Raw genomic sequence first — 14,873 nt, 5'->3', positions numbered from 1 at the left:
GGTGGCAGGGTGCTCCCGCGACCCTTGGCGTATGGGGAAGAGGTAGAGCCCGAAGGCACTGTCCCCAGACAGGGTCTGAGCAGGCTCAGAGGCTCCAAGGACGAGGTTTGCAACGGGGGAATTGCGCTCTCCTCCCTCACCAGGCTTGGCTCTGCCTCGCGCCCGGCTTTCCCCACCGGCGAGGCTCAGGGGCTCTGCAGGAGGGGGAATCCCGCTCCTGCTCGTCCTCCCTCCCGCTGCCCCCAGCCCTCAGGAGGAGAAGCAGAGCCCGCAGCACTCCATGCAGATCTCCAGGCAGTCGGCTGACTCGCAGCAGGCGTCGATGATGCCGCAGTCCATGTCGCAGGGCAGGTCGCAGTCCGCGCACTCGCCCGAGTTGCAGCAGCAGCAGCAGATGCAGGAGTCCTCGGAGGTGCAGGAGCCGCAGGTGGCGCAGTCCAGCACGATGTTGCAGAGGGTCAGGAACTCGCAGAAGAGGCAGGAGAGGATGCAGTGGACGCAGCAGTCTGCAGGGGAACAGGGCGGGGAGGTGCTGACACCCCAAGATGGGCCGGGGCAGCACCCGGTGAGCAGACGCTCAGCCCCCAGAGGAAAATTCTCCCCTGGGAATTAAGGGATGGGAAGGGGCCGGGAGCCCAGCACCGCTCTAGGGATCTGCCTCAATGCCTGGGCATCAGTTCTGCTGCCTGGGACATGCCCAGACCCCAAAAGAGACCGATTTTGGGGGATATGAAATGACCCGGTCAGCGCCAACCCTGGGGAAGAGCAAGAGGTGCAGACGCAGTGGGGTCCCAGGAGGGGAGCAGGGCTGACACCCGGGGTCCCGGTGAGCTGGAAGGGTGCTACACGAGAAACCCCAAGGGATGCGGGGCTGGAGGAAACCAGCTGGGAAGGGCCCCCCCCTGGGGAGAGCCGGTACCTTCTTGCGCCTCGATAGGGATGTGGGACGAAGCCGACTTGGAGCTGCCCTTGCTCTTCTTGCTGCTCTGGCTGTTGATGGAGTGGTGGGACTGCAGCTTACGGTGAGGCTTCTGCGAGCTGGGCAAGGGACGGAAGACCCCGTTCCCCGCGTCCCCGAGGGCACCTCCCGGATCCGGCCCTCGCCCGGCCCCGTTCTGCAGCAGGTGGGTGCAGGGGCCGGGGGGCTGCGGGGCTGCTCGCACCTGGGGCTGGCCTGGAGGGGAGAGCAGTGCGTTACCATTGGTCCTGCCGCCCCTGCAGCACTGTGAGGGGGGAAAAAATGTGGTCCTGGTCCCCGTCCCCTGCCACTACACGGGGACCTGGTCCCCAGCTGGGCATGGTGCGGCCCCGTAGCGGTCTGAGAGGAGGGAGAGGGAAAAGGAGCCGCTGGCTGGAGGGAAGGAGGGAGAAGCAGAGCAAGAAAGCGAGGGAGGGATGAAAAAACAGAGCAAGAAATAAAGGCTTGGCGTGCAGGACGTGGCGCAGCTGCCAAAACTCAGCGGAGGACTTGGGGAGGAGGTCCCCAGGGTCCCGGCATCGCCAGCGCAGGCAGCAGGGATGGAGCCACCGGGGGGGGTGACCGGCGGCACGGAGCGATGAGCTCCCCTCGTGCCGAGCAGGGAAAAGAAGGATCAGCCCCTGCTAGCACCAAAAGGAACCCCAGGGCCATGTCGCTGTCCCATGGCACAGCCCCCGTGCTGCCCGTGGCCGTCCCCAGCGCGCTGCGGGCAGCCAGATAAGGCGAAGCTGGAGAGCTCAGCACCACCGCCGCCTCGTGAATGGGCTCCCCAGCCTCTGGCTGAACTTCCCTGCTGGAGGAGGGAACAAAGATCTGCTCCGGCTGCCTCTGCCTCCAGCCCTCGCATGCTGGTCCTCGCTCCTGCCCGGTGCCGTGTCCCGCCCGTGGACACGAGGCCCAAGGGAGGGGGCTCGAGCGCTCGCCCCCTGGCACAGCAGCTCCACTCGAAGGCACAAATCACCCCCTGCTTTTGCCAAACTTTGATTTTTTTTCCTCTCCTGCGCCAGTAAACAAGGGATGATTCAGCCCAGAGGCTCGAGGGCAAAGGCACCTCTGGCCGCCGGGGAACAGTAGCTGCTTTCTGTGAACCGTGGCCACGGGGGTCCCACAGGAGGAGGGGGCACGGCCGAGCCCCCCCCCGTGCACAGCCCCACCACCTCTGTCTGCACTGGCAAAAATAGATGGAGGCTCGAAAACCACAAGTGTGTGCCCCTGCCCCTTCCAAAAAGGGAGCTGGGCTCAGACCACGGAGGGAAGTTTACCGGGAGTTTGGGTGAAAACTGCACGAAACGCGCTGGGGAGGAAGCTGGAAATAGGCAGGGCTGAGCTGGAAGATCGGGCTGAAAGCAGGAGGGGAGAAAGAGTAAATGGACCTTGGATAAAACGGGACGTTTCTCCCCAAAACCTCCCGAGGTCCCAAGTAGATTCCTTTGGTTTCCAAGGGGCACCCCCCAAGGTGCCATCGTGCACAGGGCTGGGGGGGATGGTGGCACCTGGGGCTGGCCAGAGCCACGGGGAGGGGACAAGGACAGAGCCCAGTGCAGCCACTCACTGGCCCGCAGGTTTGCCTGCTGTTCTTTATTTTATGATATATATATATTCTTTTTTTTGAGAAGCAGCAGGGCTTACAGCAGCACGGAGTGTGCTGGGTTTGGCGTTCTCCATTTCGCTGCATTCCTCAGATTAAACTGTTTGTAAATCAAAATCACGCTCCGGCTCCAGCCAGCAGCAGTGAGGGCCAGCCAGCCGTCCCCCCCCACACCTCTTCAAGCCACGAAAAAGAGCTCCCATTTCTCAGAGGGGGCTACAGCTCAGAAAGCTCTTCTGACATCTTCAGCCTGGGGCCACCAGGAGCGATGTGGGATGCTCTGTAAGGCGGTGGCAGGGCCGGGAGGAGCAGCCCATGGGACAGATCCTGCCTGTGCTTGACCGAAACCCTCCTGGAAGGGCGAAACTTCGTGTTTCACACCAGGGGGATGCTCCTTGGGGTGGCAGTGGCCCCGCATGGGCACACCACCAGCGTGGTTTGGACACCCTGGAGGATCCCTGGGGCTTGGTGGGTGGATGTCTGACCCGTAGCCGTCCTCTCCCAGCTGCCACCCAGCTCTGCCAGAGGTCCAGAGGTGCCACCAGCAGGGCTTGGAGCACCTGGCACGGCACCGACGGGGAAAATTGCCCTCCAAAATCAATGACAGCCCCACCGACCACAGCCCCAGCCCTCCCTTTGCACCCGAGCAGGCTGCAAAGCGAGGGCTGCCGGCGACGATGCGGGGAGCTGAACCTCCTGGGGAGGAAATGGAAAGGAGCTGGGGGGGGTTCCCTGCACCCCATGCCCCCGGGTGCCTGCGCTCCTCCCGGCCCCGGGGCCCGCGGCGTGGGGAGGGGGCTGCGCGGGGCCGCACCACGCGGGGCGCAGCGGCTGCGGCGTGACTCAGAGGTGCAGAATGTCTGTGGGCAGCCGGCCCAGCTCCCAGATGCTTGCAAGGGCTCGAGCTGGGGCTGAGGAAACGTGCGCTCGCCTCGCTCCACGTACGCCGCGCCGGCAGGAGCGCCCGCGGTGCGCCGCTCCCCCACCTCCTCCTGCCCGCTCGGCGAAGTTTGTGGCCCCCTTCCCGCTTTCTGCTCGCCCCCTTTCCACCTTCTCCTCTCTCCCCCTTTTCCCACCCTCTCCTCCTGCCCCGCGGGGAAGCATCAACCCGCTTTCCGCCCCTTGGAAGGGAAAGCTGTGCGCTCGCGTCCAGCGAACGGGGAACGGCCGCGTGCGCCATGGGCAGCCTGGGAGCAAAATCCCAGCAGCCAGGCTGGGAGCCAGGGAAGGGCTGGATGGCGTGGCTGCAGGAGGGGCTGGCCCCCAGCCTCCCCCCTCGGCCAGCTCTGCTCTCCCAGCCCCGTAACAGGACCCAGAGCCATGGCCCCCAGCCCTGCTGTTAACCCGGTGCGCCCCAAACCTCCTCTCAGCCCCCATTTCTCCCCAAAACCAGGGGCTGCTGGCTGCCACCCTTGGCTTTCCCCAGCTCCCGGTGACTCACGCTCAGCCCCAGCCTTTTCCTTTGATGTGGGGAAGAACAGAGCGAGGAGGAGCCGGCTTCCCACCGCCGCTGCCCGCCTCGTTAATCAGCCCCATCGCTCATTAACGGGCCGAGCCCTGCCGGGGAGCGCCGTGGAGGGAGCACTCACATGTCACAGCTTCGGGAGCGCCCGCGAGCTCGGTCCTGGCCGGTGCCGTGCCGTTTGTCAGCACTTTGTGGGACTCCTCCTCGTCTTCTGGGCACTTCTCCTGCCTGGGGGCTGCGGGGCGGGCGGGGGGCCGGGGCTCCGCCGAGGGGGCCGCTGGCGAAGGGCGCGAGGTCTCGCCCGCCTCTGCAAGAGAAACGGGGTTGGAAACGAGCGCCTCGGGGTGCCACCAGGATGCACCCCCCTTGCCATCACGCCCGCTGTGCCGGACCACGCCGGGGGTTGTGTTTTGGGGCATAAAGCAGAGCCATCCGCCCCCAGTACACGGCTGGGGGGACAGGGGGACCGTCGTGAAGGATTTGGGGGGGCCGCTCACCCTGCTGCAACACCAGCGGTGTGCGGGCACCCTCCCCAAACCTCCCCAAAGTCACAGATTCCTTCTTAAAAAACGAGAGGGGAGCAGGTTACACGCAGCCTCCCAAGCTGTTTCTCCCCCCATTCCCACTAAAAGGGCAGTGTCGTCCCCACGGGGAGCTGGCTGCCACCCCCCCATCACTGGGACAAGAGCAGCCCCCAGGGACTGCAAGCAAAACCCCAAAAGCAGTGGATTTATCCCCAGCAGCCTCACGGGGACAAACCCCAGCATCCCACATCCTCTTGCAGAAGCGGTGTGCCCGGGGGGGGCCGCACGGGGCTCAGCGCAGAGCTCTGAGCCCCCCCAAGCCCCCTCCTCCTCCCCGGCCCAGGAATAGCTCCCGCTTGCACCACAGGGGCTGGGCTGCACTTTTTATAAAACTAAATTATAGCCTGGGCGAAGGGAGGGAGACCAAACACCCGTCATTTTCCCAGCTATAACAAGAGGCCCTACATGCAGGCAGGCAAGAAGGGGGGGGGAAGAAGGAGAGCTGGGCCGCTTCGTGATGCTCGATATAACGAGCAAAATATTCCTGCAGGCAGGAGCTGGGCAGGAAGGCGAGCAGACCGCACACGTATAATTATAGGGACTATAACAAGAGGCCCTACAAGGGAAGGGGGGGCACCACCCGCAGCCCTAGGGGGGCAGGAGGAGCCCGGGGTTGTCGCAGAGGGGCTGCAAGGAGCTGGCAGCGACGCTCGCCCAGCCCCACGCGTGCACCCCCCTGCCTCAGTTTCCCCCCTGCAGAGCTCGGTGATCCAGCCCCAGCTTGGTTTCGGGTTTCCTCCCCAAGACAAAAATCCCCTGACGGAACAGCTTGATGCGACTTGGCAGGAAAGGACGAACCTGCCTTGGGTTTTTGTTTTACAAACCACCTCCCGGAGCTCCAGCACAGAGTTGCTCCCTGGCCCCAAAGTCGCCTGGTGGAGGAGATTTTTTTACTGAGTAAAACCTGCAGAGCCCTGAGCGTGGCTCTCCTGCAACCTTTCCCACAGGGGTGGCGATTTTGGTGCTCGACCGAGGCAAACCCACCAGTTCTGGATGAATTTTGCGCAGAAACCCAAATGGAGTGGGAGCAAGCAAGCCCCGGAAAGAAACATGTTCCCTGAGAAAGCCCGGGGTGAAAGGGAAGGGAGCAGGCTGTCCTCTACCCCCAGGTATTTGGGCATAGGTGTGGTGAGAAGGTGAATAATAACCACAGGTTGCTGCATCCGAGTCCTCTGTCATGCCCCGACCTGGACCGGCCTGAGTCAGCCCCGCAGGGTTTGGCCCACGCCTGATCTCACACCTCTTAGCACCAGACACGAACGCCCCGATATCTGGGCAGCTCCAGACAGAGCCCTGAGCTGGAGAGGTGTGATCTGGAGCCGTGGATGGAGGGCACGGCTCCAAAAAATCCCCAGGAAGGGGCTCGAGGTGCTGAGCATCGCTGCGGCCGAGCTCTCTGCAGGCAACGCTTCCCCTCCGGGTAATTACCCCGCACACGCGACCGCAGCGAAGGAGGGAGGAAGCTGGCGATGAAATTACCTCCCACTGGAACGAGCTGGCCAGGAGAGGGACAGAAATAGACGGGAGAGAAATTCAGGTAAAGCTGGTCCCATCCCTGCTGCCCCAGTCCGTGGGGTGAGGAGCGCGAGGAAGCCTCCTGGAAAATCCCAGGGAGAAATGAAGGTGACACGGGGAGCTCGCCCCGGGGGCTTTAGGAGAGCAGAGGTGACACGGTGTTTAAAATACCAGCTGGGGCTTCAGTAAATCACTGCAGTGCCGTCGGGTACACGTGGATTTAGGGAGGCCGACGGATGTGGAGCTCCTCTGCAAAAGCCCCAGGAAACCGCTGAGCTCCGGTGCCCACCGAACAGCCCAGGGCTTGGGAAAAAAAAAAAAAAAAGGAGGGAGAAGGGGAAAGAGCTGGTGGATGTCAGAGAGCTGTGAGCTCCCCTTGCCTTTCACCGAGGATCTCACAAGACTTTCGCAAAGCAAAAGGCACAAAATGAGTGTTTTGGGACCGGGGGGAAACCGGGATTGGGATGGACCCCATGCAGCACCTCTGTGCTGGCTAGGGGTGAGCACACGCATGCCTTGGAAATGCATTTTGTTCCCAACAAGCTCTCAGGCCTGAGCTGACCCATCTGCAAAATCCCTGGGCACAAGCAGGAGGACACGGCAGCATCACAGCAGCCGCCCAGCAGCACAAACAAGAACCACTGAGCCCAGGGTGACTGCGGGTGTCCCATGGGTGGCTTTCCTTCGTCCCCGTGGTGCTCAGCCCCCCAGCTGGCAGGCACGGAGGATGTGGGAAGAGGCGACGCCGCAGCTGCATTTTTGGGTTAAATCCTCCCAGGTTTTCCCATGGCTCCCCCTTGGGTTTTCTCAGCTGCAGCCGAGCGCTAGGGACGAGCTGTTCCCCCGCCGGCTGAGCTGTGCCTTTGGCTGCAGAAAGGGAGAAATCTGGTGGCAGGAGAGGGCCTCGGACACATCTGGAGCCACATCTGAGCTCTTTGGGACCTGAGGAGCACCCAAAGCTGGCACCGGCTGACGTGGAGGAGCTCAGGAGCCTCGCGTCTCCTCTCCCTTTCATGTCCCAGGGCAGGGAAGTGATGGTGTTGGACGGAGACACAAACAGAGACGGTCTAGCGAGGCATTTGCCATGAACAACACGCTACCTCGCAGCAATATTTAGTTTGGGAGCTGTCTAATCTGCTTCGTGCAGATAAAACGGGCGCGTAATCTCTCTTGGTTTTCCCTTACACGCCGCCTGTCCCAATCAGGTGCCTGTCTGACCTATTCGGGGGATATTTCAGAGCTTGATTAAGTGGTTTCAAGTGCAGAAGAGACAGCGCTGAAGCAAATCCTTCCAATCCCACGAGCCAGGCTGGCGGAGAGGAAAGCAAAATCCTGGTTTGAAAGTTTGCTCGACTGGGAGAAGTCCAAATGGCTTATTTACATTCAGTCTGAAATTAATGCACTAAAGCATTTCGCATTCAATGATATTCAGGGAAAGGAAGAGGAGGGGGGGGGGGGAAGGCCCAGAAGTCGCGATGCTCCTGAGCAAGCCCTGGCCGCATCCAGCAGAGCTCAGCTCCCAGCTTCACCCCCCTGCAGCTCCCCATTTGCCCCCGCGCTCACCTGGGCCGTGGTTTGTAAAAACATTTCGGTCCCGGGACAATGAGGAATCCGGTGAGAAAAAAAAAATAAAAATATTGGTTTCTATGAAAAGTTACTTCCTAAATGCAAAAAAGCAAAACAAAGCAGAAAAACCCACAAAACCCCAAATAGCTTGCCAGCCTGGGAGATGTTATTATTTGTTATTTATAGCCAGTGGGTGGGTAGGAAGAGAGGAATTTTGGGCTGGCCAGACAGGCAGGAGCAGCGTCCATCCCGTCCATCCTCCTGGCACAGGGCAGGGTCACAGCACCTGGGCAGGAGCAGGGACAAAACCCCACAGGTCCCACTCATGGCCAGGACCACGCTCAGCAGCATCAGACCCGGGCTGAAAGCACACCACCAAGCCTCTTCTCCAGCTGCAAAACCCTCCTGAGAGTTTGGGGCACAGAGCCTGGGCCTGGCTGTGCCTACAAACCCGTCACCCAAAGGGCCTCGTCCACCCAAATGGCTCCTGCCAAGGAGGCACCGACCACCCCAAATCCCTCCTGGAGTACCTGCTCCTGCCCAAAATCTGCTGGTGAGGATGCGATGGTGGGGCAGGAGTGATCCCTTGTCTCCTAAAGAGAGGAAGAGCATGACTTGGAGCCGCGTCACACAACCAACCTGCCTGAATATCTGCAAGAAGGGAGCCCAGGGAGGGTGAGAAATAAATCACTGCAGGAAGCATCCGTCACTCTGAGCAATGCTGGGGAAATATGCCTCAAGAATATATTTAACATATATGTAAAAGGTGGCATTCAAGACCCCTGAGGGGCTGCAGATCCAAGGGAAGAAGCAGTCTCCAAGCCCCAAAGCCCTCGGACTAAACTGGAAGCCGTGGGAGAACGCAGCTTGCCAAGGACACCCACGGACCCAGCAGGATTAGGTTCCTGCCCCAGCTCTACCTACGGAAACCAAAGAGCATCGTGTTGCATCCCAAACATGTTGTGGGGTCTAGGAGTGGAGAAAAAGGATGGAGAACAACAAAGGGTGAAGGATCCAGTCTGGGATTGAGTCAGCTTTCATGGACACCAAGGAGCACCGTGGTGGCTCGGTGCTTCCTCACCGAGCTGGCCAAGGGGACTTTGAAGCCTTGTAGGATGGGGAGGAGGTCCTGAGACGTGCAAAGTGTCCCTAAGAGCAAGCAATTATCCCTGAAGCCTGGAAAGCAGCGAAGGCGATGCCTATCAGATCCAAGGAGATTCTGGGAATTACAGAGCAGCGAGCCACACCGCTGTGCCGGGGAAAATTATGGAGAGTCTAATTAAGGACCATGCCAGTACAGTAATTGCGTAACCTTACGGGGTCAAACCAGCACAGGTTCTGCCAGGAAAAATTTGTGTCTTTCTAACCTGTTAAGAGTCCTTAAAAAAAAGTTAATTGAAGAGCAGATAAATGTGAGCTGGTGGACATCATTATTAACAAGAATAATAATTTGCACTTATGCAGCACCTTTCATCCGGAGATCTGCCCAGCCTACAGTTTTAAGCCTGTGCCCATCACACGTTCCCCAGACTTGATGAACCTCATTTTAGCACAGCCACAGCTCTAAGGCAGCATGAAATAGCCTTAACGCTGCTTGGCTCAACAGGGAAGCTGAGGCAGAAGGGATTTGCTCAAGACAACACCGTACGGTGACGGAGCACAAAATGTTGCAGTCGTGGTGCGCAATCCTTGCAGCGGGCTGCGTGCTTGTGAGGCTGGGGCTTTTCCTAAGCACGGACACTAAAGCAGCTTTGAAGGAGCTGCAGCGAGGTGAGAACAAGCTCTTCTGCAGAGGTCAGGGCACGGCACACGGGGCAGCAGCGTGCCGGCTCGGCGAGGCCGTCCAACGATGAGCCATTTGGGTGGAGCGAGTAATTAACAGCTCCTGGAGCCAGCGAGCCGACCCGCTCCTCGTGAGGTGGCCCTTTGGGAGAACACGCCGCCCCAGCAGCCCAGCCCTGGCACTGAAAGTGGCTGAACCGGGCGGGAGCTGTCCCGTCCCGTCCCTTCCCATCCCGTCCCGTCCCTTCCCAACGCGTCCTGTCCCTTCCCATCCCATCCCACCCCGTGCGCCGCATCCCGCACCAGGGAAGGAGTCGGTGCTGCAGCCAAGAGCCTCCTGTGCTCATGGAGGGTGACCCAAGGGAAAACGGGACTGGGATGGAAGCACGTCCAGAAGCTGCTGCGTGCTCTCTGACATGTCCCACTGCAGAGCAGGACACTCGTCCCAGCAGGACAGCACTGGAGCGAGGGGGTGACCGTCCCCAAAGTCAAGTGCACGAGGCTCAAGCGGGGAAGACGCTGCCAAAGCCTGGTTGAAGGTGAAGCAGAGCTGTGGTTGTGGTGGCTGAGGAAAGCCTCAAGATGGAGATTTGGGGCACAAAAAAAGTCCCATTAACCCATTTCTGCTGATACCCAACAACTCATTTCCACCAGCACAGCCTGAGCGGGCAGCACAGCGCCTGGAGAATGCGGGAAGGACCGAGGTGTCTCCATGTGGAGCCTCTCCCACCCCAAACCCAACACCCTGGGTGCTGCTGCCCGCACCAGGAGGTATGGCACGAGCAAGGCAGAGTTCTGGGAAAAAATCAGGAAAATCACAGCAAATGCCCAGAGGAGAGCTGAGGTTTCTGCAGCTAACAGGCTCGGGCGAGCGCTTTCCAAGGAAATTCAGTTAGGGGCTGGAGCAGCAACAGGACGCTCGGGTGGCAAGCGGCACAGCCCCGAAGGGCCTGCTTTGTTTTGCTCCAAATGAGAAACATTTGAAAAAAGCCAGAAATCTGATTCTTGACTCTTTTTCTTTTTTTTTTTTAAGATTTTTTTTTCTGTTTAAAGAAAGAGGAAAAAATCAAATATTTTCATGAGCTGACAAGTAACTATAAAAGAAAAGAGAAATGAATCTTTGGGTGAAAAAAAAATTAATCTAGGATTTAAAAAAAAAATCTTTGGGGGGCTTTTTTTTCCCCTCCTTTTTCTCCTTTGCATTTGCTGTGCACAAATCTGCAACGAGTTTCATTTAAATCAGTGCTAGGATTAACACAAACCCTTTTATATTGACCTCGGGGGGAGGGGGGGGGGCTTTGTTTCTCCCACCTCTCCGTGCAGGACTGAGCCCCGGCTCCTGCCTGGCCGGGGGCTTGGGACAGCACCCAGGGACAGCACCCAGCACCCTGAGCTCATCAAGTGGAGCTTTGCTGCCATGAAAGCTGCCTTGTTCAGGGCTTGGCCTCATGTTCCACCTCGGGGCAAACTCCTCGGGAACAGGCAGAAAGAATTAAAAAACAAAACCAACCAAAAAGAAAAAAAAAAAAAAAGAAGAAACACAAAAACGAGAAGTGCCTGTGTGCGAGCAACGAGGCGCAGAGCTGCTGGCGCCTGCGGCTGAGCCCGGACGTGGGCATGGAGGGGGGGACGCGGAGGTGGCCCCACGCAGAGTTTGTCCCGCTGGGAAGGGTGGTGGGAGGGAGGAGAGGCAGCCTGCAGGGCAAGCTGTTCCTCCTGGAGGCAGTTTTGGGTCCAGCATCCTCACATCTCTTTGCTCCCCTAAGGGCAGCCCCGCTCACCGACCCCCGTCCCCCTTCTTCTGCCTCCCCGCAAAGGGAAGGAAGCACAAACCCAGTCCCGTCAGCCAGAGGGGTGCTGGTTTCTCCTGTTTTCAGCTAATTCCTCCGGAAAATAATTACACCCCACGTACTTCACGTGAGCAGACAATTGCCTCTTCTCTCCGAGGCTCCTCCGCAAACTCCCTGCGGCTATTCCGAGGGCCGGGCTTGCTGCGTGCCCGATCCCCCGGGCAGGAGGAGGCTGTGGTGGCACGGGGCCCATCCCCAGCCATGCCAAGGAATAAAATCCAGGAGCAGAACTTCCTCTCAGGCTGGGAAATGAGACCGAGCAGGGCGACACCATCCCAGCTCTGCCCACATCACCCTGGCTTCGCCCAAACCCCTCCAGCACCTCGGTTTCCCTGTTTATTTTCCAGGCTTGGCATCGCCAAATTTTCGGGTCCGATTTGCGAAGGGAGACGAGCGAAAATTCCCAGGCTCCACGCTGCGTGACAGAGCCCCTGGAAAGGGCCCAAGAGATAACGCCTCTGTGCTGCAGCGTCACGAGGCCAAGCCAGCACCAAGCACAAAACGGCCCGTGTCCATTCATCCCTCAAAAATAATTAATTAATTTAAAAAATGGTGCGAGCAAAAAAGCCCGAGCTCACGCCATGCGCCTGGGAAGCTGCTCTCTGGAGCCCTCCCGCCGGGTGAGGAAGGATGGGGAAGTTCTCTCGGTGTGGGACTGGGTCCCTGGAGCCTGGGGGGGGTGGAAATTGGGGTGTCCTGGAGACCCCCTCTGCACGCCCCGGCTTTGGGGAGGGTCTAAAGGGGGCAACCTTGGAGCAACTCCGCTCAGGTTTCCTCCCTGAGAGGAGCTGGGGAGGAGGAGGGTGGCGTGGGTGCTGGTTTGCACCAGGGTGCACCAGGTTGGGCACCCATGGGTGCCCCCAGGCTCCCTGACGTTGCCCAGCGAGGGCTCACAGCCCGGCTCCTACCCACCCAGCACCCCCCAAGCTCCCCAAACCTCATCGATTTCTAAACCACTGTTTAAAAGCACTCTTGATCTCACAGCACTGAGTGCACAGCACTCCCTTAAACCCCTGGCAAGGGCACACAAAAAAACCTTTTTCCACAAGGCCGGGGCACGATCGCTTCCCCATTTCCCACCCAGAGGGAGCTGGGGGGGTCACCAGCACGGGGCAGCCCCTGCAGCCACTTCACCCCAACCCCTGCAGCACGAGGAGCTCAGCCGGGAAGCGGAGCCAGCAGCAGCCAGCTGGAAACACAGGGGGAAGAGACCAAGAGGACGCGTGCTCCAAAATCTGGGCCCGGTTGTGCCGTGGGCCAAAACCAAGGGGAGCGACCCAGCGGCGCTCGCTTGGGCTCGGCGCATCCCCGCGCCCGGTGTCACAGCACCCAGCTCCTGCTGCTCAGCCCCCAGAGCTGCAGCTCTTTTTGGAGAGCAGGCAGAGCCCGTCCCGGGCTGGATTTGGCCCCTTTTGTGTCTGCTCGGGCAGCGTGCGGCAGGGAGTTTCACCCCGTGCCGTCGCCTTCCAGCTCTGGCTTTTTTCTCTCCCCATTTGGGCTTTCGGCACGGGTTTGCCCTAGGCAGGGACCGGCCACCACGGGTCACCAGCACAGCTCCCCAGCCCCGACAGTGCCACCCCAGCATCTCGAGGGGCTCAGCTCTGCCCTCCAAAAAAAAAAAAACCATCCCCCAAACCCTTCCATCCACTTCTCCACAGCCTGATCCTGCCCCGCTGCCTCCTTTTGGCCAGGGGCCCCCAGGGAACTGCTGTGCACCCCCAACCCCTCTCGGGGTGCTGCCATCGGGGCTGCACCACAGCCCTAACCCCTTGCAGCTCCCCCCCCTAAGGCACATTTTTAACCCCTTCAGCTTGCGTCGGCCCCAGCCGGGCCCGTGCACTTGGCAAAGTGACAGGAACCGCTGCGAAGTTTGTGCTGCGAGCTCCCCCGGGGGCTCGCCTGCATCAGCTGTGCTCGCACCGAGCCAGGCGTGCACACACGCACGCAGGCGGGAGCGGGGCCACGCGCACGGCCGTGCACGCGCACACGCACACGCGGACCCTCCTGGAGAAGTCCACGGCCCCCCCCCTCCCCAGCTGCGTGCACACACGTGTGAGTGCACACGCGTGTGCAGACGGCCACACGGCCACGCTCCCAGCCACACGGCCGCACACGGCCACACGCTTGCACGCGCAGAGCCCTGCACACGCGCACGCTCCCAGCCATGCGCCCCCCCCCCCCCCAGACCACGCACGCCCCGGCCACGCACACACTTTCCACCCCAGCCCCCCCAGACCATGCACACACCTCACCAGACCCCCCCAGACCACACGCACACACTCCCACACTCTCATACTTTCACACCATACCCCCCAGAAGCCAGGCACCCCCTCCAAGCCTTGCAGCTCCTCGCAGCCCCCCCAGCCCATCACCCAGCTCCCCTACCCACGCACACACACACACACACCTCTGCACGTCCCAGAGCTGTGCAAACCCCCCCAGACACCCCCAGCCATGCACCCACACACCCATTCCCCCCCGGACACCCCCAAACACACACCCCTCCCACTCCCCCTACATCTCCACATCCCCCCAGACACCCCCAACTGCGCACCCAGACACCCCCAACCACACACGCACACACTTTCCCCCCCAGACACCCCCAGCCATGCACCCCAACACCCCCAAACACACCAACACACACTCCCCACTCCCCCTACACCCCTACTCCCCCCCCAAACACCCCCAATTGTGCACCCAGACACCCCCAGCCACACGCGCACGCCCTCCCCACCCCCAGCCACCCCCAGCCACGCACCCCAACACCCCCAAACCAGCATCCTAACACCCCCAAACATCCACCCCCACTCCCCCTACACCCCCACTCTCCCCCCAGACACCCCCCCATGCACCCAAACGCCCCCCCACACTCTCCCCCACTCCCCCCCAACTCTTCCTTTCTCTCCCCCCCACCCCAATACCTGCCGGGGGCGGCTCTGCGCGGCGGGGCTCCGGGCGGCTCTGCCGGTGGCTGCTGGCCTGGGACATCGGAGAGGGGCCGGGCGCTGCTCGGGACACTCGGCTCATGCACGGCCCCCCCCGGCCGCCCCCTCCGCGGCCCCCTCTCACCTGGGCCCCCCCCGGGGGGCAGCGGCTCAGCCCCGCACCGCGCTGCGCCCCCCGCGCATCCCTTTGCGCTCCCGGCTGCGCGCACGGGACCCTCGCGAAGCGCTGTTTTTTTTTTTTTTAAAAAAAAAAAAAGTTTTTTTGTTTTGTTTTGTTTTGTTTTGTTTGTTTGCTTCCCCAATTCCTTAAAAAAAAAAAAAAAAAAAAAAAAAAAGCCGCGAGAACAACCAACCAACCAACCACCCGCGTCAGCCGAGCAGCTCCGTGCAGGAGGAGGAGGAGGAGGAGGAGGAGGAGGAGGAAGAGGAGGGGGAGGAAAAGTTTCTTTGGGGGCTGGAGCCGGGGAGGGGAGAGGCGCAGGGCAGGCAGAAGCTGCCGGGCCCCCGGGGCCAGCCTCCGGCCGGGGATTTTTCGGCCTGGGGGGGGTGGGAAAGCGGCGGGAAGAAACTTTTGGGGCTGGGGTTGGGGAGGTGCCCCC

The 14,873-nt window shown here is 60.7% G+C and overlaps 1 protein-coding gene across 1 annotated transcript; it reads right to left on the bottom strand.

The window, feature by feature from the left end:
* Positions 1-249: 249 nt before the first annotated feature.
* MDFI (MyoD family inhibitor) lies at positions 250-14,317 on the bottom strand (the record flags this gene model as incomplete). The annotated part of the gene is made up of 4 exons (XM_084301746.1): positions 250-506; positions 920-1,174; positions 4,157-4,339; positions 14,251-14,317. 4 exons carry the CDS (start codon positions 14,315-14,317, stop codon positions 250-252), a joined length of 762 nt encoding a protein of 253 aa, XP_084157872.1.
* Positions 14,318-14,873: the final 556 nt, after the last annotated feature.

The sequence above is a fragment of the Netta rufina genome (genome assembly GCF_964035555.1).
Source record: "Netta rufina genome assembly, chromosome: 26".
Lineage (NCBI taxonomy): Eukaryota > Metazoa > Chordata > Aves > Anseriformes > Anatidae > Netta > Netta rufina.
This window is presented reverse-complemented; position numbering and strand designations above follow the sequence as displayed.